General features: G+C 50.2%; 1 protein-coding gene across 1 annotated transcript in view; it reads right to left on the bottom strand.

Annotated features, from left to right (window-relative positions):
- Window positions 1–6: 6 nt before the first annotated feature.
- Window positions 7–25,559, bottom strand: part of LOC112809917 (probable phospholipid-transporting ATPase IIA) — a 121,430-nt gene continuing 95,877 nt past the window's right edge. Inside the window, exons 15-24 of the mRNA XM_025853323.2 lie at window positions 23,941–24,102; window positions 14,599–14,691; window positions 13,482–13,565; window positions 11,922–12,092; window positions 9,285–9,383; window positions 6,829–6,918; window positions 6,564–6,708; window positions 5,672–5,736; window positions 4,215–4,370; window positions 7–1,153 (exon numbers count right to left, since the gene is read on the bottom strand). Coding sequence (XP_025709108.1) covers window positions 1,085–1,153; window positions 4,215–4,370; window positions 5,672–5,736; window positions 6,564–6,708; window positions 6,829–6,918; window positions 9,285–9,383; window positions 11,922–12,092; window positions 13,482–13,565; window positions 14,599–14,691; window positions 23,941–24,102 — 1,134 coding nt within the window. The 3' untranslated portion in view covers window positions 7–1,084. The remainder of the gene's footprint in view (window positions 1,154–4,214; window positions 4,371–5,671; window positions 5,737–6,563; window positions 6,709–6,828; window positions 6,919–9,284; window positions 9,384–11,921; window positions 12,093–13,481; window positions 13,566–14,598; window positions 14,692–23,940; window positions 24,103–25,559) is intronic.

Raw genomic sequence — 25,559 nt, 5'->3', positions numbered from 1 at the left:
ATGTGGTGTTTGAGTGAACACCCACAGAAGGTGAGAGGCAGTCATGCCCAAATGGAGGGAAGAACATCCCAGGCAGCGAGAGCATCGCGTGCAAAGGCCCTGAGGCGAGAGTGCGACTTGGTTGAAGAACAGCAAGGCAGCCACTGCAGCTGGAGCTGAGTGAGTGAGGGGCAGAGAGAAGGAAACGGGAACAGAGAGGGACAAGGGGTCCAGTCATGGAAGGCCACAGGGAGCCCCTGCCTACACTCTGGCATGTTCTTTCGTTCTTCTGGGACCTGATAAAAGACAGTCCACTTGTCCAATTAGAAGCAAGCAGAATTCCACTGCTGACTCTCAGACCGAATGGGCCAACATAAAAAGAAGGCAGGCATCCTTCGTAAGACTCTCCCCCGGGGTCAGCCGGCCTTTCTATGCTTCCCACCTCTTCACGACCAGGAGTGCACCCTACATGCGTCTCCGTCTAGGGTGTGTGGTAACCAAACTCCACCTACCTGGGCAATTCACAGACTGAGCACATTCTCTGAAGGATCAAAAGGAACGTCATGAATTCCAAGTCAGGAATGGGGCTGGGTTTGAAGGCAGCAAATGTCCAAGTGACACCCTAGTCTAATAGGTCAGTGGCACACAGCAATGAAGGTCCGTTAGGCGCATCCCCCAAGAGAGCAAGGCTCTGGCCCCGCCTTACAGACCCAGCGGCACAACGTTCTACCGGGGTCCACAGCAGGGAGGGTACTTTCCAGGGCTCCCCTTTCACTTTTTCTAAGACCCCAATGAAGTCACTGAGTCTGAACCTTCAATCTTGCTTTGGTTGCCAATCACCGATCAGCTCAGACTCTCATGGGCAAACATTTTTCCATCTCCAGGTACAGACGGCCAAGTGCTATGAACCACAAACATATTGGACTCTACTTCCTCAATCTGGTTACAGGCTGGCCAGTTCAAAAAAGCTAATGAAAATTCGAGAAGGTTCTGAACTGCATCGCGGACAACTTGGGGACCAAACAGTCTAGACACCATGTTTCTTCTCTCATCTGTGGCATTTTAGGGAGGTTTCATAAAAAATTAATACCCTGCCTAGATTTCCTTACCCAATGATGAGGAATCCTTGATAGAGAGGAACGGAGGCAAAGTAAAACACGGAGGAAAAGACAGCCTGTGCCAACGAGAAAGGAGGATGTTACCGAAAATCATGATAAAATCCCTATGCTTATATAATAAAATAACACCCAACACTTAACATGGCACAAACTTTCCTAGCACCGTTGTGAGTGCTTTAAGGACATCAGCTCATTTCACAATTGCAACCACCTTATGAGGTAGGTACTGTTATCATCAACCCCTCGTCACGGATGACAAGAGTAAGGCAGAGCAAGGTTAAGGGACCTGCCCAAGATCACACAGCTCGTAAGTGACGGGAGCCAGGAGTCATTCCCAGGTGGTTTAGCTCCAGAGACCCTCTGTGAACATAGACTTTAACTGACACAGGCTGGACCCAGGAATACTCTGTGTGATCTCCGTGGATCCCCAGAACCACCCATGAGAGCAAGTCCTCCTATCACCTGCATTTCACAGGAGGGGAATCTGAGCAGGTAAAGGGCACTGCAGGGCTGAAGCCCAGCTCTGTCTCCAGAACCCACAGTCCTGAGAGCTCAGAAGCACCGCCTCTCTGGGCTGCGACCGATAAACAAGTTTGCGGAGGTATGGACACAGAGGTAGAAAGAATCCCCCACTTGAGGATGTACACCAGTTACCCTGGAGGTGGGGCGGCAGAGAAGGCATGTCCCTTCTTACAGGACACGTTTTACTGTTTCTGGAAATTTTTACAAAGAGCCCACAACCTGCTGCCTTTGTTAGACGAGAGCAATAAAGACACTTCCAAACCCTCCCTGAAATGTCTGCTTCCTGACTTGGAAAACAGCAGCTACTGGCAGTGAAAACCAGGCTGGGGAGATAAAATCGGACTTGATGCTCCGTTACACTTCCTTCTCTGGGCATCGACAGGCTAACAGAAGGAAAGTGGCCTCAAAGCTAATTCCTATTAGTATAAAACCAAAAAGAGGCCAGAGACAGCTAGAGGCTTTTCAAGAGCTGTATACAAGAAAGAGCCCAAGCCAGCCTGGTGATTAGAAAGGGTGTGCGACCAGAGGCGTCTCCCCCAATCACCTGCGGCCCAGGTCCTGGGCAGCCCCACCGGCACTTTGGTCATATTTCAGAACTGGAAGGTGAAAGCCACCTTTCAAATGACTTTTCACCTCAGCTGGGCTGTGGCACAGAAAGGATGGTTGTAAAAATGTCAAGAATCTGGTGTTTAGTTTCGTAAATCAACGTCAAGAACCTCCTTCCTCTAAAAGGGCCGGGCTGGCCAGAAATCCTTCATCTTGGAGAGAACACTTAAGGGAAAAGAAAACACTACGGCCACATCCATCGAAGAGACCAACGCCAAGGTGCGGTTCTAACAGGGACATGCCCTTAGCCAGCCACTTTCAGCACAGTGGACAGGGGTGAAGGGCCTTTTTCCATAGCCCCAAAGAACAATTTCCCATCCTGGAATTTTTTTCTAAATTGATGTTCAGAGTAACAACATACAGGCTTTACAGAAGTCAGCTCACCCAGCCCAGCTTATGTGTGCATGCCCAGGGACAAGCTGATTCATCTCCCAGTGATTAAACCATAGCAATATCTATGAGCTACCATGAAAGTACAGATGTGGTCTGATGAACCGTAACAGCTGTTTGGGTGTAGATTGCATTGATAAAAATCACTTAAAGGCTCCTATGCTCACAAATGCAAAAGATATAGAAAACATAAAATCAACCCCAGAAGGCAAGGAAGAAGCCAGAGGAGGGGGAGGCTCATGTACACAGAACAGCATCACTTCAGCTACTTGGAAAGGCAGGATGCCTTTTATATGGTAATTAAGTGCCTTTCCCACAGATTAAAATGTCACCTTACTGGATACATCATCCTGTTTGGTTTTTATGAATAGAGGCAAGGATGCCTTCTGCACTTGACACCTTATAGAACTCTACTTCTCAAAGTAGCCTTGTCCGAGAGGCAAGGCAGGTCTTACCATCTCCATTTCACAGATGGAACACTGAGGCCCAGATGGGTAAAATGACTTGCTAAAGGTCTCAGAGATATTTAGTGGTGTGGTCAGAAAGAGATGTGGGTTTCAAGTCACATCATCCCTATGTTCTCACTACTTAACTGCGATATTTTCACCAAATGTCCATGAAGGTAATCAGTCAATAGTTTTTCAACACCCAAGTGTTTCCTTCCCCACCCTTTGGCCTTCCTCCTAGTGTACACTTAATCGCTACAGCCTGATGACAGATGTTAAAGGAGCTGGTGAGACAGAAGGTGGGGAAAATACTCTAGAATCCTTTTGTGGGGAACAAGATGGGAACAAGATGTTACTCCTGAGAAGACGAACAATCAAGACAACCCAGCTTGACTCTCACCCGCGATGGCTGGAGGCAGAACTGTGACACCGGAGGCCCCTCAGGCTATGCTGCCCCACCTGAGAGCCCATGCAAGCCGAGGCAGTGGCGGCCTCCATGGATCGAGGGCACTCAAGGAGACACCGTGATGAAGGGCTCTGGAGTCCCCCCCGCCGCCGATGTAGACTAAACCCCCAAGGGACACTGCACACATTTCTCAGCCTCATGGAGGCTCAGGCTCCCCATCTGTACAATGGGCACAGGCTACTGTGACGACTGCACGAGACACTGCATTGTGAAAATGAGGCCGGGCATCCAGGGTGTAGGAAGAGCTCCAGAAAATCAAGTTCTTCTTTTGTGGTTATTCTCTGCTGGCCCTCATGTGTGCATTTGGAAAACCTAGGACCAGAGTATGAACCTAGCATTTCACTCTGCATGCTTCCCTCTGGCAAACCAATCATAACAACTCTGGGCATTGACACCACACCTCCCCCCTGCCAAGCCCTGGACAGCCACCCCTGCTGATGCTTGCAGCCACCCCCCGCAAGCAAGGATGGCCTGCCCCATCCACCAGAGGAAGGATCTGAGGCAATCCAAGGTCTATCAGCCAGAATGTGGCCAGGTAGGGATCTAAACTGGTCAGGTGGGAAAATAAATTCCACAAATAAACCAACAGACTGGCCAGGGAGGGTAATAGCTCCAAAGCCCGCTCTAGTTCCAGGCTCTGCCCCTGCCGGCCCCGTGTCCATGTGGGGCGGCGGACCGCCTGCCCACCTGCATGGTGCTGATGCAGAGGCTCCGGTGGATCACGAACTGGCTGAGGGCGGCTGAGCGCTTGTAGCTGTTCCGGCCGTGCACCATGAGCAACCGGCCGAGGTGCTGGAACTGCGTGATGGAGAAGTCTGCAGCCAGGGAAGCCTGTTTGCCTTCCTAAAATCCGCATAAAATTGGGCACCGTCAGGAGCACAGGTCAAGGCAAACACTTTTTTTTTTCATTGAAAAAGCAAGACACTGTGAGAAGATCTTTGGAAAAACTTCAATGAAGAGCTTCTTTGGTTTCAAGCTGTGCTCGGTTGGTGATCTAAGTCCAAATTTGATTTAAAAAGAGGAATTTATTTTTAAAAAAATTCTAAATCACAGATAGTTATAATCTGGAGGTCAAGTGGATCTAGTATTAAGCCTTGGCGGGTAGGCCCACCCTATAACGTGTATTAGAAGCAAAGAATCGTCAGAGATAGGCACTTGACAGCACTCCGTTCCTCTAAGTGAGATGTAAGGCTGGGAGGGCGCTGAGGCTACTAACACCACCAAATGGAACATTCCTGAGCGTACAGCTTCGCACATTTATAGAAGTGCAACCATTAGAATTCTCTGATTTTAAAAGCTGCATGATGGGTGCCACTAGTGGGGTAGACTGGCATTAAAAGAGTCCGTTCCAGTAACATCTCATTCAAAGATCACTGAATTCTGTAACTTTGAATAATTGTCAACTGGATGAGAACCACAAGACCAGAAAGGGTAGAAAGAAGAATACAAAAATGTTTGGATTAAGCCCAACTCATGAAGCTATGGAACAAAGTGCATAAGACAGCATCTCCGGCCCTCACTAAGGACCTCTGTACTCTTGTTTTACACAAAGTTCTAACAAACCTGGTAACCAATCTTCTTGCCTATCGTCATTTAGAGGTCACAAATTAGGACAGAGGAAACTGTAAGAGGCAAGTACATAGGTGACAAGGACAGAAAGAGAAAAACTATTATAACACACCAACTTTTTAAAAATGCAGCTTTTAGCGAGGGGCAGACCGTGCCACATTCTTCCCTAATCTCCAAGACATCCACACATGGCGTGATGACTGATGCTTTTATGGACACCATGACAACGGCCGTGGGAAAGTGCCAAGTACGTTCACTGTGCCCTAACAATATAGCAAAACACTCTTTTTTTTTTTTATTTAAGTCTTGGCATGTGAAAAACCAGCACTTGTTGTCTGTAAGATGGAGTGATGTAGATCTCCGTCCGACTCCCACGTAATAATACCAGGTGATCATGTTTCATGGTTCTTTATGCTTCATAATGCGAATCTAGAATTTTCAGGAGCATCAAAGCTGTGTTTTGAGGGAAAAAGAAGCTCCAGCTGGTGAAGCAGAGCAGCTACGACGACCCGACACCCTCGTACCGACTACTCGGCAGTGAGCAGCCCCCCTCCACGCCCCACACCCACACTCACCTTCCCCTCGACCCCCACGCCGCAGTCAGATTCCTGAATCATGCTGACATCATTGCCTCCATCACCTGTGGGCCGCATGGACCAGAGAGAAAAGCCGGGAAATTGGGGAGAGGCGAGAACCAGGATCCCCACATTTCATTCTTACTTTGAATCATCGTGCACGATTTGCCTTTTACTGAGCGCTTGCTTATTACTAAGAGCCTTTTCTGCCCTGCTCCATTTAATCATTCCCACGCCCCGCAGTATCAGCTTCCTGTCTCACAGACAGAGCAGCTGGGCGTCAGAGGAACCCCAGGTGACTGGCGGGAGCCCCAGCCATCGAGCAGCGGCAGGGGGACCGTGTCCACACCACACCAGTGTTCACAGCCACCGCACCCCTGCCTGGGAGGTGCGGGGCGCCACATCCCATCAGGATCAGTGACGGACTCTACACTTACTGAGCCTATACTGTGCCCTGTGGCCAGTGCTTTTTAAATCTACCCCTTTTCCAGCCTCATCAGCACCATTTGAGTGCTTATGACCCCATTCTACCAATAGGCAGACTGAGGCTCCGCGGGGCATTGGGGGTAAAAGCAGCACAGACGGGAGCCCAGATCCAGCTCCACCATGTGTGGTCCACAGCCCTTTGCAACACTGCTTCCTGCCTCCCAAGCAAAGAAAGAGCAAGCTCAGGAGAAAAGCCCTAGAGCACGCTTATCTCCACTTACTCAAAGGGAAATACTAAAAATAATAATAATAACAGAGCCAAAGTCTGTTGGGAGAAAAGAGCATGACCTACATGAAGTGGCCTGGGGATCTGAGGAACACAGCAACCGAGTCTGACCACCCTTACAGAAAGGGACCCGGTGCAGCAGTGGTGGCCGGGGCGGGGGGGGGGGGGGCAGCTGCCTACCCACTGCGCAGGTGAGCTTCCCGGTGCGTTCCTGGAGCAGGCGCACGATCTGGGCCTTCTGGGTGGGGGTGCAGCGGCAGCAGACCACAGCTGGGCACTGGCAGGCCAGCTCCATGAACTCATACTCATAGTACTTGAGGCAAACCTGGGGGGAGCGGGGGAGGCGGAGGGGGTGGGTCAAGCGAGGTCCCCGCCCCCGCCCCCCCGAAGCAGGAAGGGGCGCACAGTCCTGGGAGGACCCCGCCGGCGCGGTCCCTGCACCCACCTCCAAGGAGTCTCCAGAGATGACCAGGGCACAGTCATGCTTCCTGCGGAAAGCGTTCAGCTCGAGATGGGCCTCACTGCGGTTGGTCACCTGGAAGGGAACGGAGGGGTGGAGAAGGCCTTGCTCTCCCGAGATGGAAGAACAACAAACAGCGGCTTCCTGAAGCCGGGATGAAGACAATGGCCACCCCAGCCAAGGACCCCTGCCCCGCCCCTGCCACCAGACCCAGAGCCAAATTAAACCGTGTTTGTTATGATTCTGTGGGAAGCGGGAGAGCCTGTATACCAACTATCACCTTGCATTGCCCCCAGGACGGCTGTGACCCACGTGATAAAAAAAAAAAAAAAGCTAAACATGACCCCACTTTCATTGTGTGCCAGGCACTGTGCTAGGCACTTTCCATGGATTTTCCCCATTTGCTTCTCACAACAACCCTACAAGATGCATAATGATAACAGAGACACTTTTACACGTAAGGAAACGCAGATGCGGCAGAGCCGTGAGCCTGCCTCAAGTAACACATCTAGGGGGCTGTGGAGCAGGCGTCGGAAGCCAGGCATCTAGCAGGGTGGCCAGCTTTTCTGTAACACACCAGATGTTACACACTGCAAGCTCTGGGGACCCCACAGTGCTCGTCAAAACGACTCGACTCTGCTGTGGTAGCGCCAAAGCAGCCCTGACCCTCCCCCTGCTCGTGTTCGCTCTCTCAGATAAAAATCTTAAAAAAATGAAATAAAACTTGATTTACAAAAGCAGGTGGCACACGGACTGTCGTCTGCAACCCCTAAGTATACCGAATGTAGAGCATACAGAATATATAAGACATACAGTTGATTTTCATCATTTTCAGCAGTTACACTCGATAAAGTCGCTGCGAACACCGACTTAGCCAATAAGGAACCATTCATTGCTCCTAGGGGAAATACGGACGGGGTTCCTGTGAGCCTTTGGCCACAACATTTTTGTCAATCAATATACAACCTTGTTTTATATGTGTTTCTAGTTAAACCCATCTTTTTTGTTTTTTTAACATTTTATTTAGGGAGAGAGAGCATGCAAGCAGGGGGAAGGGCAGAGGGAGAGGGAAAACAATCTTAATTGTTTTTTCAGCAAAGAGCCCGACCCAGGGCTCGATCTCACGACCCTGAGATCATGACCTGAGCCGAAATCAAGAGTCAGATGTTTAACTGATGGAGCCACCCAGGTGCCCCTAAACACATCTTCTGAAATACATATTGTTGACTCATGAACACTGAACTCCTAACCAACAGCATTCTAACTCATGCCTAAAGGAAGCCCATCCAACACACATACGTTCTCCATAGAGCACATCGGAGCCCTCCTGCGCTTCACAACACTAGACAGCACTCCAGCACCGTGCTGGGAGGGAGGATTTTAAACAGTGAAATCACTGACAGCACAAAAATTAAAAAAAAAAAAGTGGCCCTGCACAGACCGTGAAGTACGCTCATGTGCAGTAGAGGGCAGAGAAGGCAGGGAGTCGCCTTGTGTGACCCCAGCTGGGAATGTGCACATCAGGCAACAACGATTTCTCTCTGCTCTGCACATGTCCATGGAGGACTCTGAGAGTGCCCTAAGGACTGATTTCTGGGTTAGGAATACATTTTAGTTAAGTAAGTGCATTTGCAAATCTGGAATCCATGGCTAATAAAGACGAACTGTATCTGTCTCTACACAACACTACTGGGGCCAGTCCCCAAACTGCCAGATCTCCTGTAGGCGGCGTGTACCACGGACCAAAGGCAGGGGGTCGAGGGGACACTCCTGGGACCGGCAGAGAGCCCCTCCATTCTGGGCGTGAGGGCTCTGGTTTCAGGAGCAGGACTGGTGCATCCTGCCCGGAGGGGACCTCCCGCTCCTCACCTCCCAGCTCCGTCAGGCTGATCCCAGCCCTTGGCTTCTAGCCTCGAGCAGCTCCTTGTGGCTGCACTGTTGGGGGTCAAGGGCTTGCCGCAAGGGCAAGACACAATTTCCCATTTGCCCACCCACTATACCTCCTTCTAAAGATTCCTAAAGGCTTCCTTCAGGAGGGCAGACAGGCCACTATCTGTGATCTGGAATTTACTTCTTATCCAAGGACTTGGTCTTCAAGGGTCCAGGGGCATCTGGGCTCATATGTACAATTTTCCACGTATGGGCCTAGCTGCATCCTTCATCCCGATTGTGTCCTGCATCAGCTCCTCAAATGGACCATGACCCCCACCAGGTTAAGAACCCAGGGCCGTACTAGGCCCGCACTACCTCCGGAAGGAAGCCTGCAGCTTCCCCAGGGCCCCTCAGTAATTTCCCCCCGCAAACCAATGCTGTAAGATCCCCCACCCAAGGTGGTTAACACACTCCTCCCTCCCCTCTTTAGGGGTGCACTGGAGGTCCTGAGGTCACGGGGCAAACTGCAGCGTCACCCCCATGAGACCCCAGTGCAGACAATACTTTACCAGCCGGAAAACGTGGATGTCCTGGTTTCTGGTCACCAGATGTGCGTTCTTCGCTGTGCACGTAGCTGTCTCCAGCTTGTCCCCCGTCAGCATCCAGACCTGGAACCACAGCAGAAGGAAGCGCTTCTTGGTCACTGTTCAAGGCCAGCCTGCAGCCTGTGTCTGTTCAGTTTCCAGGAACATCGAGCTAAACTTCATTTATTCCAACTTACCTCAAGGCTCATGGTGTCCCCAGCACACCACAAGAATACCCCATTTCAAAGGCTTCAGGACCCCAAGTGATCACTGCTGGTGGCAGCAAAAGCTGATACAACATTTCTCGAAAACCATTTGGCCACACGCTTCCACAGACATCATGAAGGTCGGCCTCGGACCTCACCATCCCCCTTCTGGAAATCTTTGTTAAAGCAATGAAAAATCTCAAAGAAGGGGATGGTGGTATGGGTGAGGGGTCACTTCCGTGTCCTACAGAAAACACTGGTTTGTCACGTTACATGCAGTCTTTCTATGTGGTTGGTTAAGCCAATGGTAAATGTGCCAAGTTCCTCCCCACCTCCTAACAGATCATTCTGCGTTTTGCTGCCGCGGGCTCAGAGAGGGCAGGTGACTTGCCCCAAAGCCTCACAGCTAGCTCCTGTCCCAAACAGGCCCAGAATCCCAGCCTTCAGAGCCCAAACTGAATGCGCTTCCTGCTCCGCTGGTTTACCCACTGACCCCCCGCTCTCGCGGCCCCAGCAGGGAGGGTCACGCACAAAGCACATGCCGGCAGTGGGGAGGTACAGGAAAGCAATGGCCATGGTCTCCAGAGCATTTGCCGGGCCGGGCACTGATCAAGCGCCATCCACGCTCAGTGCACTTGACCTTCAGGGTAATGTGGAAAGGTAGGAAACAGAGCACTGAGAAGTCAAGCCACTTGCCAAGGGCTGCCAAAGCAGTCAGTGGAGAAACTGGAGCCAAACCCAGGCAGTGAGACAGCCAGGATGCGGGCACTGGGCCCTTCTCAGGGGGGCTGTGGCTCTGGGCTTGACCCTGGTGGGTGTCAGCCTCCTCTCTCAACATCTCATCTGGCCGTTAAAAAAAAAATTCTTTGTAGTGATCCCAGTGTTCAGGGTTTGCTGAAACACTGGGAAAGGAGCTAGGAGGCTCAAGTTCTAGAAAACCATGGAAAGTCATCGAAGCACCATGTGACTGATGCCCCACGTCCGGGATGACAGGGCGGCACTGCAGGTACGCGCCCAGACCTGAGCCCCAGGCCCAGCAGCACACTTCCCACCTTGCTTGGCCTCAGCTGCTGCATCTGGGGAGGGGCTAAAGTAGAAATTTTCCAAGTTCCAACAGCTTCTGGCCTGTGAAGGACCTTGTGCTAGGCCTGCCTACAAACCCCCCTGACCCCTCGCCCCCCCTTCCCCCTCCCGTCTGACCAAGGAAACCAGAAAGAGAAGTCCAGTCCACACTCTGGGAATAAAACAGCCTTTTGGAGAGGACAGCTTTGAGGGGAAGCTCAGGATGGAGCCAGAAGCAGAAACCAGAATTCCAAATCTTAGGGAGACGAGGTCTACGGAAGTTGCCAGGGACAAATTTCAGCGCCACAGTGCAACAGAAGCAAGCCCTTCTGACTTTGGACTGTTTTTCCAAAACTGGGATCTTGCTGGCAATGTCCTTGCAACAAACTAGATACACGACAGGATCTGGTTTGCAACGACACTTGCCCACATGCGTGTGAGTCCCCCCCACGGGCACGACTGTGGCTAGAGCTCCCTTATTACTGCGGCCCCGCTCACGGGAGCCCGTGCCAAGTACCGGCCCAAGGACTCCCCCCGAGAGCTGCTTCGGGGAGGAGGTGGGCGGCAAACACGCCGAGTCCAGGAGCTTCAAGCCAGTGAGGTTGCGCTTGTTTTGCTCAGGGCCTTTAAAACGTAGCGTGCTGCTCGGACGCCCTCTGCTGGCCTCTCTGGATTAAACGCCTGAATTTTTTTCTTTCTTTTTTTTTCTTTTTGGACCCAAACAGTGTAAATAAATAAGGCAGTTTGTTGGTACAGGTGGTCAGTCCACGGGGCGGCCCCTCATTCACCCAGAACAACAGGCAGATGGCTGGCCGGCCGGTGGCTCAACAAGAATATGCCGAACACCCCAAGCCTGCTGGAGGGAGAAGGGGAGGCACGTGGTCCCACGGGGAGCCCGCTGCGGGGGGGGGGGGACGACAGCAGTAAAAGCAAACACACAAGACGTCTTCCAGAAGCAGGGCTGGAGGGACGCAGTGGCTCATCTGAGCCAGAGCTGTGGGTCGCTGTCCGTGCCCCCTCCTCCCCCCACCTTTCCTCTATTCCCACCTCCTTCCCCACCCCCTCCCTAATTTCTTTTTTTTTTTTAAGATTTTATTTATGTATTTGACAGAGAGAGACACAGCGAGAGAGGGAACACAAGCAGGGGGAGTGGGAGAGGGAGAAGCAGGCTTCCCGCCGAGCAGGGAGCCCGATGCGGGGCTCGATCCCAGGACCCTGGGATCATGACCTGAGCCGAAGGCAGACGCTTAACGACTGAGCCCCCCAGGCGCCCCCCACCTTCTCTAATTTCTGCACTCTGCTGCAGGGCCGATGGTGAATCTCAGCAGCTGGGTCCCAGGCAGGTCCGGCCTACCTTAATGCCAGCATTCCTCAGCGTCTCCAGGGTGGGCCTCACGTCCGCCTGCAGCTGGTCCTCCACCCCCGTCAGACACAGCAGCTCCATCTCCATCTCCAGGCTCTCGATCACGGTGGCCACTTTGAGTGAGCGGTCGTGCACACTCAGCTTGGCCTGGACATAGCGGGCCTGCGACACAGCGGGAGACCCAGCCACTGCTTAGGGTGGGAAGGGGCCAGGCTGACGGGCAAGGAGAATGCAACACCAAGTGGGGGACCCCAGGGCATGGTTGGACCTCCAAGGGATGAACGGAGACTTCCAGTGTCCTTCCAAGTTCATTGGCCCAGAACTTGCATAGGCCCTAGTTCTACCCTTTCCTCTTTACTTACCTGCTGTGCAACTTCTAGCAAGCTGCTCAACGTATCTGAGCCTCCACTGTTCTCACCCATGAAGCAGCAATAACAGCCCCAACCTCCCTGGGTTGTTGCAAGGATAGGTACAACTTAAGATCTCAAAAAAACGGCAGGTTCTCCCACACACAGCACACGCTTTGTGACCAAGAACCCCTGATCACTGGGTTTTCTGGAGATGAAGTCCCACCTCCAAAGACCCTTGACCCAACCCTTCAGTTTAGCTACTTTGCAGGGTTAGCAAAGACATGGAAGAAAATCAAAAATCCCTTAATGGGTTGTTTCAAACACACGCCTTTAAACTTGAAAGGACGGTAGAATTTATCAGGGCTAAAATTCTTGCTAAATAAAACTTTACGAAGAACTCAAGCACAAGGAAGAGACAGACTCAGGCATAGCTCCTCTGGGTGGAGCCAGACAAGGACCCCAGAAGCCTGTCCCCCAACCACACTTCTCTCCCTTTCGGTCACACACCCATGCATGCGCTGGGCTTTGTGACAGGCCGGGGGATACAAGGACCCTTCCCTCAAGAAACACACAGTTTATGGGAGAAGAGGACAATAAACCAGACATATTCATGCTGGAACCCTTGGCCGTGAAAGTTAATGATCTATTTCAACTCTTTTTCATACAGAAATGAGGGCTCCAAGGAGGTGATTCATTTCAAATTTTCCAGAGGGTATACCATGTGCCCATGACTAACCTAAGTAGTGGGGTACAAGAGCAAACCAGACTGATGGTCTCTGCTCTGAAAAAGATTTTGTTCCAGGAAGGAGATATGAAGAACACTAGACAGAAACATAGAAATAAGATCATCCTAGATGGGGATTCGCACAGTGAAGAAAGTTAAGCAGGTGATGGATGGCAAGCAGTGAGGTGGGGCTGCCTTAGATGGGGAGTCCAAGAAGACTTCTCAGAGGCAGTAGTATTTGAGCAGAGACCCAAAGGAAGCAAGGGAGCAGGCCACAGAGCTCTGTGCAGGAAGAGGGTTCCAGGCAGTGAGAAGAGCAAGTGCAAAGGCCCTGTGGCAGAAGTGAGCCTGGGGTGCTCAGAAAGGACCTCAGTATGGCTAGAGCAGAATGAGCGAGGAAGAGACGGAGAGGAGATATGACCAGGGAGGTAAGGGTAGGGCTGCAAAAAGTAGCAGAAAGGTCCCAGGACCACTTACTTCAAAGTCTTGATACTGCTCCTCTGCGAGAGACTTCTTCGCCACCACGAGCACCCGCAGACCTTCTCGGGCCATGTTTCCACACTGCAAAGCAGACCTCAGTCAGTGGAGAGCCATACTAAGGGCTCTGCCTCCAAGCCCCAGACTCTCACTGAGGAGGGCTGGATGCTGCAGTGGACACAGGGGCATGGGGAAAGTGGCAAATCAGAATATGGCTTTCCCCTAAAGCAACCCTCCCTGAAGTAAATCTCAAGGGAGGCTGTGACATCACAGCCCACGGGCCAAACATGGCCTATGCATAGGTTTTCTTCGATTGGCACAGTATACATTTCAAAATGTAAGTCAACGCTCTAAGACTTCACAGATAAATCTGGATTTTTGGCTTGTTGGAAAAACTGAACCTCTGACGAAACCACACATGCTTTCCCAAATAACCGCAACCAACGATGGAAGAAAAGCAGCTGCTTCTAGGTCTTCCCAGAAAACAGTTGTCAAGTGAAGACACACAAAGTGTGACCCGGTTATAACACACCCCAGCCTGTTTCATTTGACCTACCTGCCTGGCCCCTGTCGGCATTTGAGTTTGCAACCCTCTAACTGAAAACATAGTATTACTGAATGGAAAATGTGTATTCCCCTACCTGGAGCTGAGAGATAAAATAAAAACGGCCTGATAAACCAGAGTTTCTTCCCTCCTTGCTGTGGCCAATTCTCCACATCACAAACCGGGATAGGCAGCCTGTGACATGGCCCCCAGTGACCCCCACCCTCCTGGTACCTGCCTCCAGCCAAAATCCAGTGAGGAGCTGACTCTTGTGCAGGGCAGCTGAGTGAGCTTGGAAGTGTCTTGCCCCACTTGAGCCTTCAGATGAGACCCCAGCCTCAAGCAAGCCCTCGAGAGACCCTGAGCAGAGGACCCAGCAAAGCTGTGCACAGATCCCTAGCCCACAGAAACCAGGAGAAATAAAAGCGTGTTGTTCTAAGCTGCTAAGTCTGGGGGTGATCTGTTACATAGGCACAGGTAACAAGTACAGGGACCCATCTTACTATGCCATGCAAGGGGCAGCCTCCAGACATGCTTCTGCCGCCCAGTTCTCAGCCCCTGCACCCCACTTACCTCCTCCTCCAGCCAGTCATTGTACTGCACGATGCCAGCCATGACAACATCCGCTCCCTTCATGTAAAACGTAATCTCTCCCGTTGATTCATCCTAGAGAGGGGGCCCAATGGAATGAACACCCAGAGGAACACCCGCTTTCTGCTCCTGTGCCCACTTCCCAGGACAGATGGCACACAAAGCATACTCAGCGGACGCCAATGTTTTTTTCACTTGGCCAAAGATGAAAAGCAAGAAGTGGGGGTGGAGGCCCTCACTTTGGGGCGAAGGCCACAAGAAAATAGAAGAAAACTCAAAGCATTTGGAAACACATTAAATGATGAAAGCCAGATCAAAAGGATTTAAGAACTTTGTTTTTAGTTATTACTATCCCAACAGAAACAGACTCCCACGCTGGAAGATCATCTTAAATTTATAGACGGGACTGCCAGGATCATCAAACTGTGGTCTACCTGGAAAAGTGGGGAAGTAAGGTAATTATCCAGAGCAGGGTTCTCGACCTTGGCATCATTCACACATGGGCTAGAGAGTTCTTTGCTGTGGGGGTTGACCTGTGCACTGCAAGACCTTCTGCAACATCCCTGGGATGTCCCCACCAGCTGCCAGCAGCACCCCGATGGGGACAACAGCCCAAATGTCTCCAGACATAAACAAACATTCCCTGGGGAGCAAACTGCCTTCACAAACTGCTGAGCCCAGTAACTCCAGACCCCTATGTCTACCTGAGCACCTAGCTAGTGATCAGATTACCCAGGTGTTCGTTCACACTGACCAGGTTTTCTGGGAAGTAGGTAACACCACAGCCCAGGCATTGAATGCTTAGACCCGACACCAGCTTTGGGCTGTGTGCACTTGGACATGCTTCTTTCTCTAAACCTCAGTTTTCTCATCTGTAAAACAGGAATACTAACAACTCCTACCACATAGGCTGTTGTGGCTTAAACAACGTCACCTACACAGAGCACAGAGCCAAGGACCGGACACAGAGATGGTGTCCACTCAACATCATCGGTCCTGCTCAGGGGACAGTAACTCTATGCGCCCCTCGAGCACGCCGGATGTGGAGACCAAGGCTTATTAGCCCAGCGGCTCTCCGGGGAGGGGATTTTGTATTTGCCGGTATCTGGAGACCTTTCTGGTTGCCACAACCAGGGGCTGTGGAGGCTACTGGCATCCCACGGGTGGAGGCCGAAAATGCTGCGGAGCATCCCACAGCACACAGGACAGCCACGGCCTAGAATCAGCCCGCGCTGGCGCCCACACCGTTGAGGCTGAGAAAACCTGGCTTTGAGGAACGGTGGTAAAGCCCCTGGCTCTTACTCCCTGACAGTCCTTCCTCAGCAACCCCCATCACGGCGAGCCTGGAGGCAGCAGAGACAGGCCAGGGGACGGAGCATGGCCGTCCCCACTTCCTGCCGGAATTCTGCTGCCGGGGAAAGCCCAGAATACGTGCCTGTAAACTCGTTACTCAACACGAAAGAAATACCCAAAGTCAAATTTGTGGTGTAAGTTTCCTCCTTTAAAACAGCTTTCTAATGCCCTCTAATCACTAACCATCTTTGAGAACTACACGCTTACCCATAAAAGCCCCCGCCGGCCACCGTGAGAGGCACCTGTGTGTTAACAGAGAAAAGCTGCACACTTCATCTTTGACGGATCACACCTATGCCTGCTCGTGACTCCGGCCAAAGACAACTGCCTGAAAGCATCCCAGGGCTTTTCCCTTTCCCCTTCACCCAAAAGGTGCTTAACGACACAGCGGTAGGAAATAGCTTCCCCCTTCCCAGCTTCCTCTCCTGCAGAGGGTGCTCGGGAGAGCTCGGACAGCCCGTCCAGTATAAACACTGTATCAACCATCTCCTCCCGTTACTCATTTCCTCCCACCCAGTTCATCACAAGGTTACTTCGCTCTCCTATTATGGCAAGACTACGCCGTAAATTTACAGAGCTGCTGGATGCACTGCATTGTTTGGGGGCCTCATCTTTTTCCACTGTGGTCTGATTCTGGCCCCCGTTCAAAGGCCTCTTTTATGCAAACAATGACAGGGGTATGATCTACAGCGATGATCCGCCTCCATCATTCTACGTGGGACGGGTGGGGGAGCGGGCAGTGAAACGTCTGTACACAACGAAAACAAAGCAGGCAACGCAGCCTTTCTTCAGAGAGACAAGGACGCTAGCCCCAAAGAAGCCCTCAGAAGACAGAGATTCTCGCCAAGACTTCACTTTGTGAGTGCAAGAAGTACCTGCCAAGTACCGTCCACGGGCTCACACGGATTTGGGGGTGCTGATGAACCAGGAGAGAGCACAATCCTAACTGTCAACAGGCACCAAGCCAAGACATCTTACAGCTGAGTTAACACTTCCTTCCACAGGGTAGTTGGGCAGGTATCTTCAAATAAGAGGCAGGATATCTGGGTACATCAGAACTGAGCTGTTGGCCCCCACACAATGAACATTTGGGGTGGATGGATCATTCTTTGTCAGGAGGTTGTGTCCTGGTCTCCACCCACTAGATGATGTCAGTGGTACCACCCTGAGTTGTGACAACCAAAAATATCTCCCAACATTTTCGAGTGTCCCCTGGAGGCGAAATGGCCCCAGGACGAAAACCACTTCATTAGAGGAGTTAAGGAGATTTCTACAGAGAACCTGCCCACATGCCCTGGAGGCTAATTTCCACCCATCAAAACCACAGATAAAGAGGGAGACAGGGGCGCCTGGGTGGCTCAGCCAGTTAAGCGTCTGTCTTCAGCTCAGGTCATGGCCCCGGGGTCCTGGGATCAAGTCCCACAACAGGCCCCCTGCTCAGCGGCAAGCCGCTTCTCCCTCTCCCGCTCCTCCACTGTGTTCCTGCTCTTGCTGTCCTCTCTGTCAAATAAATAAATAATATCTTAAAAAAAAAAAAAAAGACAGGTCAGCAAACTAGAAAACTTAGCAATAATTCGCATTTCATTAAAGATGGCCTAGCAAAGATGGATGCTCACAAATTGACTTTTAGTTGTGGAGAAATGAAAAACGTTAAGTTTCCAAGAAAGGAATATTTAATTAATGGTATTTTTTTTCAACACAGCACCGTGCACACATTAAAATCATAAAAATCATCTTTTACTGATCTGAGAAAATTTTCACCATATATATTATTCAATGTGGGGAGGGTTTAGAAAGCCTTATGTGACATTTGATCCCAATTTCATAAAAATTTGTGTGGATTTTTACACTCCTATATGCGTAGAAAAAAAAAACTGAGAGGAAATTCTCTGAAAAGGGAAGAAGGGGGTCATCTTTGGGTGGTGAAAATAAAGATGATTAGAGCTTGAGCTCTTTCTTTACATACGTATTTGTTCTGAATGCCTTAACTAAATATTGGGTTCATCTGTTTTTTATAACCTTGGAAGGGTGGGGTGCTGTTTTTAAAATAACCATTTGCCCATCCAACAAGTATCCCCTACTGTTCCTGCTGTGATAAGACACGGGGCCACAGCTCATAAAATATGGCGCGTATCTGGGAACGAACGAGAGCCCCTCACAGCTAAAGGAAGGGTGGGGGATATTGCTCACTTATCCGAGAATGGCTGATATTGGGTATCTGACGATGAGTCAGCCCTCAAATGACTTCAGCAGTGCCCATGGTCCTAAAACTTGAAAACATAAAAGCCGGAACAAAAGTAAATCCATGGGAGATAATGACTCTGATTCACCAGGAAACACCCACCCACCTGATTTGTGCTGTTGCTTCCAGGCCACGGATGTTCTTGACATCAGATGTGTGCTCAAGATAACGGTTTAGAAGCCATGGGTCAGGCCAGGTATGGGCCCGTGGGGAACAGCAGCAGCAGCGTGGGCAAAAGAGCCCCCTTCCCACCCAAAAGTTGCCAAGGATATGCGTCCTGTTGAGTCTGAAAGTGCCTACTGGCATCAGGGACATAAAAATCCCTTAAAATGTGTCATTTTCAAAGCACATTCATGCTGCGTCACTGGGTCAGCACAACAGCAGTTCATGAAGCTGTTTCTTCTACACGGAGGGGAGGCAGCTTCTTCAACGGCTCCCAGTGACCCCTAGGCCCTGGTATTCATGCCCTTATAAGACCTGCTCCCACTGAGTTGGGGCGGGGGGCGGGGGATGGACTCGGTGACTTGCTTCCAGTTTAGCGTTGCAGAAGTGAAGTGAGGGGAGGCCAGTTCTGAGAGCAGGTTACAAAGTCTGTGCCTCCCCTCCTGCTCACATGCTTACTCGTTCACTCAGACAAAGCCGGCTGACAAGGGAGCTGACCTACAGAGAGGCCTGTGGAGCAATGAATGAGGGTGGCCTCCTGCCAAAACAGTGAAGAACTGAAGCCCTCGGTCCAACAAGCGCAAGGAGCCAAGTCCTGCCAACAACCCTGATTTTATCTGGAAGTGGATCCGCCCCCAGTTGAACCCTAGGTGTTGGCAGCCTGCGAGACACCATGGGCCACAGGACCCAGCAAGGCTGCACCCAGAGTCTTGGCCCAGAGACCCCGTGAGATACTACCTTCTATTGTCAGCAGCCACTAAGTGTGGGGTAATCTGCTATGCAGCAACACATGATACACTACCGCAACATTACTACGGATGCTCTAGGAGCTCTTCAACACCCCATTCACCACACCTAAGCTCCCAGGTCCTAGTGGTTAAAGAGCATGGACTTGGGGGCCATATCACCTGGGGTCCAGTCCCGGCTCCACCATTCCCCAGCAAGGTGAACTTGAGGAGACTGCTGAGCCTCTCTACACCTCAGTTTTATCCTCTGTCAAATGCCAGTCATACTGGTACCCACCTTGTTGGCTTACAATAAGAATTAGTGAGTTTATGCAAATCATTTAGAACAGCATCTGGCACGCAATAAGCATCATTAAATGTTACCTATCATTACATTATTGCTGTTCCAGCAGCTACTAGTACCCCTGCTACTGCTAACGGCCCTGATCACAAACTTCTCATACTACTATTACAGAATTATTATAATGGAATCTACAGCTCTTTGCTCTTTATAAGGCATAAAACACTGGGGTAGATCAGGGTAAAGGGGAGCCTCATTTCTTTTTTTTTTTTTTTATTTAAATTCAGTGCCTCATTTCTTTTAAAAACAAAAAAGATGAGTCATATTCCAAAGTTGCCCATGATCTGAGCACAGTTTTTTCCAATCAAGCCAAATGATGTGAAAAAGCTTTACAAATGCCAAGGAACCATCCCAATACCAAAACAGGTCCAGATGGGACAAAGTCATCTGCATTTTTAAAGCTCTCTGGGTAATTCTGATGATCAGCCAGGTTTAAGAGTTACTGAACACAGTGATGTGTGGAACACAGGGTTCCCAGGCTTCCCAGAATGGAAAGTTGTGGTTCTTTGAGTAAAAGAGCAAATGGTAAAACAAGATAGTGACAAAATTTTAAAAATCTGACACTATCAAATAGTGGTGAGGATGTGGAGGAACGGTAGGACTAAGATTAGTACAAGCACTTCGGGGAGAAAAGCGGATGACCTCTGCTAGAGGTAGAGATGTGTATGTCGCCAGTCCAGCCAACCCAACCTCTGGACATACTCCACAGAGAAACAGCATTACGTCTAACGGAGGCCAGGACAAGGACACGCAGGGCAGTGCTGCTTCTAACGGCAAACACAGGGGCAACTATCTAAATGGGTATCAACAGGGAACTCCAGTAAACTGAAGGAAGGGACGTATATCCATACAACGTAACGCTCTAACATGGCTAAAAGTAATGAAGTAGCATTAAGTGTATGAACATAAAGTTCTTTTAAATGTTAAGAACAGGAAGTGAGATAATGATATAATGCTACTTATACAAAGAATAAAAATACACAAAACCGTAATACACATTATTTATCCCCAAACGTATCTGATATTAATATTTGAAAATTCCTTAAAAGTTACGAACTTCCTATAGGAATGGAAAGGAAGCACATCCAGGAGGGGCAGATGGGCCTTCAACTGAATGCACAATGTTTTATTTCTTTAAAAAAATATTTAAACTGCAATACCTACAAAAATAGGGATGAATCTCACAAATATAAATTTGAGCAAATGAACTCAAACATGAAAATCTACTGCATGATTTCTCTTATATAAGGAGAAAATCTCAAAAAGAGATTAATCAGTGGTAGAAATTGGGAGAGTGGTTCTATCCCTGCTGGGAGAGGGATATAGGTGACCAGCAAGGAGCACAAGGGAGTTGCTGGGGTAACGAAGGTTGGGATTCTGATCCTTGCTCTGGATGCTGGTCACATGGGTGTGCCGTGTAAAACACTTGAGCTGCACACTTAGGATGTTTGCACTGTTCGCTGTGGACGTTGTATTTCAACAAGTTTCAAAATATATAAAAACAAAATTTGAAATAAATGGGACAAAATGATGATGCTGAGTGATCACCATATTTTTTTCCAATAATTTTTGTAATTGTACAAATGAAAAACCTTTTAAAATATTGAATTACAACAAGGGGGCCAAGACTACTCAAGGAAGAAACAACAGTCTCTCCAACAAATGGTGCTGGAACAACTGTATATACACATGCAAAAGAATGAAGTTGAATCCCTACCTCACACCATATACAAAAATGAACCCAAGATGCGTCATTGACTTAAAGAGCTAAAACTACAAAACTCCTAAAATATAGGGGTAAATTTTCATGACCTTGGGTTTAATGATAAATTCTTGGATATGAGAGGATATTATGCTAAGCGAAATAAGTCAATCAGAGAAAGACAAGTATCATATAATCTTACTGATATGAGGAATTCGAGAAACAAGACAGAGGACCATAGGGGAAGGGAGGAAAAAATGAAACAAGATGAAACCAGAGAGGCAGACAAACCATAAGAGACTCTTAATCTCAGGAAACAAAGGGGGGGTTGCTGGAGTGGGGGGGGGGGGGGGGGAGGGGGAGGCTGGGTGATGGAAATTGGGGAGGGTATGTGCCATGGTGAGCGCTGTGAATTGTGTAAGACTGATGAACCACAGACCTGTACCTCTGAAACAAATAACACATTATATGTTTAAAAAAAAAATTAAGATAGTAGGAAGGGAAAAATGAAGGGGGGTAAATTGGAGGGGGAGACGAACCATGAGAGACGATGGACTCTGAGAAACAAACTGAGGGTTCTAGAGGGGAGGGGGGCAGGGGGATGGGTTAGCCTGGTGATGGGTATTAAGGAGGGCACGTATTGCATGAAGCACTGGGTGTTATACGCAAACAATGAATCATGGAACACTATAACAAAAACTAATGATGTAATGTATGGTGACTAACATAACATAATAAAATAAAATGAAATAAAAATTTAAAAAATAGATTACTAAAATAAAAAAAATTCTTGGATATGACACCTAAGTCAAGAGCAACAAAAGAAAAAATAAATTGGGCTTCAGCAAAATTAGTGACTTCTGTGATCAAAGGAATTTTATCAAGAAAATGAAAAGACAACCTACAAAATAAGAGAAAATATTTGCATATCAACTCTCTGATAATATCCAGACTACATAAAGAACTCTTACAACTGAACAACAAAAAGACAAACAACCAAATTAAAAGGTGGGCAAAGGAGTTGAATACACATTTCTCCATGGAAGATATAAAATTGGCCAATAGGCACACAAAAAGATAGTCAACGGGGCGCCTGGGTGGCTCAGTCGTTAAGCGGCTGCCTTCAGCTCAGGTCATGATCCCAGGGTGCTGGGATCAAGCCCCACATCGGGCTCCCTGCTCAGCGGAGAGCCTGTTTCTCCCTCTCCCGCTCCCCCTGCTTGTATTCCCTCTCTTGCTGTGTCTCTCTGTGTCAAATAAAATCTTAAAAAAAAAAAAAAAAGAGTCAACATCATCAGTCATTAAGTTAATACAAATCGCAACCACAATGAAATATCACTTCTCAATTGCAAAAATGGCTATAACCAAAAAAGTGAAAAAGGAAAATAAAAAGTGTTGGTGAGGATGTGGAGAAATTGGAAGCTTCCTACGTTGCCAGTGGGAATGTAAAATGGTGCAGCATTACAGAAAACCATTTGGAGGTTCCTCATAAAGATAAAAGGATTACCCAGCAAGTGTGTAATGGACCCAGGATGACCCAGCAATTCCATTCCTAGGTCTATAGCCAAAAGAATTAAAAACAGGTATTCAAATCCCTGTACGTGAGTGCTCATAGCAGCACTATTCACAATAGCCAAAAGGTGGAAACAACCCAAATGTCTATGAACAGATGAATGGATAAGCAATCGCTTAGCCATATAAAGGAATGGAGTTCTGGTTCATGCTACAACCTGGATGAACCCTGATAACATTATGCTAAATGAAAGACGTCAGACACAAAAGGTCATGTGTCATAGGATTCCAGTTATATGAACTATCCAGAATCAGTAAATTTCTAGAGACAGAAGCAGATTGGTGATTCCTGGGACTAGAATGAAGGGGGGAATGGGGAGTCGCTATTTAATGGGTATTAGGGTTCCTTTTGGGGTGACGAAAATGTTTTGCAACTTGACAAGTGGTAGTTGCAGGGGGCCTGGGTAGCTCAGTCAGTTAAGTGTCTGACTCTTGATTTCGGCTCAGAGTCATGAGATCAAGGCCCGCACTGGGCTCCGCACTGGGTGAGGAGCCTGCTTAAGATTCTCTCTCTCCCTCTCCTTTCACCCCACCCCCCAGGGCATCTGCATGGTCTCTCCTAAAAAAAAAAAAAAAAAAAGAAGAAGCGATGGGTGCACAACACTGTGAATATACTAAATGCCACTGAATTACACACTTTAAAATGGTTTGCTTATGTGAATTTCACCTCAGCAGATAGATGTTTAAACAAAAGTGTACACAATGAGAAAGGTATTGTTATCAAGAAATGCCCAGTCCTTGGGGCACGTGGGTGGCTCAGTCGTTAAGCGTCTGCCTTCGGCTCAGGTCATGTTCCCGGGGTCCTGGGATCGAGCCCTGCATCGGGCTCCCTGCTCCGCGGGAAGCCTGCTTCTCCCTCTCCCACTCCCTCTGCTTGTGTTCCCTCTCTCTCCGCCAAATAAATAAATAAAATCTTTAAAAAAAAAAAAAGAAAGAAAGAAAGAAAGAAATGCCCAGTTCACGTACTTTAGGCCTTTCCCTCTAGAACTAGGTTAACCAGAAGCTGATCAGCTATCTGAGGTCTTGGCTAATTGATGGACTGATAATATTCTTTCCGTTCAGGCAATTCTGTTCTCTTGTTAGTTTGGACAATCGACATCAGAAGAAAGAGGGTAATAAACAGTTAAGAAAGAATGTTGAGGTTACGGGGACCCACGCAGGAGACTTAAGTTTTTAATCATGTTAAGTCCTAGAGAAGGTAACTCACCCTCACGATGATGCCCATGCGCTTGCTTTCATAGGTGAAAGGGAATATCTGTAAGATGGTGAAGTTCAGGATCTGGTCGCCAGGGGTCCTCAGCTGCATGGAAGACTGGTCTCGGCCCACCAGGGTTAAGCCCACGCTTTCGGTCCACTGTACCAGGGCCACCTAAACGTGACACAGGGTCGAAGGTCAGATACACCGCCGAGGGTCCCGGTTCAGAGGTCAAGCAAACGAACACCAAGGGGGAAGGGGCTGCGGCGACCGGCAAAGCGCAAGCTGCCCCTGTGTCCCTGGGGAAGGCTGGGTCGGCCGGTGACAGCATCGGTTCCTCGGGGCCTGCAGGCGCTGCCACCCGCCCAGCCGCCCTCCACGCGGCACAACTCAGCTTCTCTCCCAGGTCCCCAGGCAGGCTGCATGCCTGAGCCGGGCAGAGAGCGCGCGCAGGGTCGAAAGGGACCCCTTCTGGAGGATTCGCACCGAGCCCACAGCAGCACGAGCAGAGGAGGACGCGGTGCAGGGCGGCGCTCGGCCTCCACGCTCTCCTCTAAGCCTCGCGAACACCCAGCCAGGCAGGTGTCCACAGCGGGTCTCAACCAGGCAGCTCTGCCCCCTAGGGGACATGCAGCCATGAGTGGGGACAGCTCCGGCTGTCAAAACCGGAGAACGGGCGTGCTCCTCGCACCTCCTGGCCTCCGCCCGTGAGGTGCTGCTAAACCTCCCAGAACGCAGGGGACAGCACCCCCCGCCCCCAGACGGCAGGACCGCCGAGGGTGAGATCACTGGTCCACGCAGAGGAGGACGCAGGTGCGGGGGGAGGTTACTAACTCACCGCGCCACGTGATGCTGCTGGGCAGTGGCGCGGCCAGGCCAGGCGGCCACCCGGGTTTACCCGGCGCCCAAGCCCACCCACGGCGCACTGCCCTTCCTGGAGGCGCGGCTTCTGTCGCCGCCTGGAACCTTCTGTCGGGGGGGGGGGGGGGGCAACAAGGAGGGGGGGGGGGAGGCCGGCGGCGGAGGGGGGGGGGGGGGGGGGGGGGGGGGGGGGGAGCGCGTGCCAAGGGGAGCCGCGGCACACCCACAGCGGGCGGCGACCCCCGGTCGCGCTGAAGGACGCTGCCCCAAGGCAATGCGGCCCAGGAGCGCCAGGGCGTCCAGCCTCTCAAGAAAAACGAGATCTGGGCCTGTCCCTGAGGTCTCCTTTTAGATGTAAACAATGGGCGTGTTTTCAAAAGCCTGTGAAGAAAATAAACCCCCGTCCACAGAAGAATCTGGCTGAGTGTCCGCGAAGTACGAGCGGAAAAGGAAAGCAAAGGTGGGGTCAGAGAGGGGAGCCGGGGCGGGGTGGGACAGCTGCGAGTCCTCACCCCCGCCACTGCCCAGGAAGGAGACCCAAGTAAGTGTGAAGAGCCCACAGCACCCCCCAAGGGACACGGCCTACACGACAGGGCCAGCCCGCTCGCGCATCAGCCCGCTGAGCTAAGGACCAACTCCGCCTGACGCGAGAGGCAAGCGTGGCGGGCTGCTCTCGGCTGCTCTCGGCTACTGTCGGCTGCTCTCGGCTGCTCTCGGCTACCGTCGGCTGCTCTCGGCTACCGTCGGCTGCTCTCGGCTACCGTCGGCTG

Source organism: Callorhinus ursinus, unplaced genomic scaffold, assembly GCF_003265705.2.
Source record: "Callorhinus ursinus isolate GAN/ISIS: 27379988/994484 unplaced genomic scaffold, GSC_fseal_2.0 scaffold53, whole genome shotgun sequence".
Classification (NCBI taxonomy): domain Eukaryota; kingdom Metazoa; phylum Chordata; class Mammalia; order Carnivora; family Otariidae; genus Callorhinus; species Callorhinus ursinus.
Note: the sequence above shows the minus strand (reverse complement) of the source record. Positions and strands in the feature narration are given on the sequence as shown.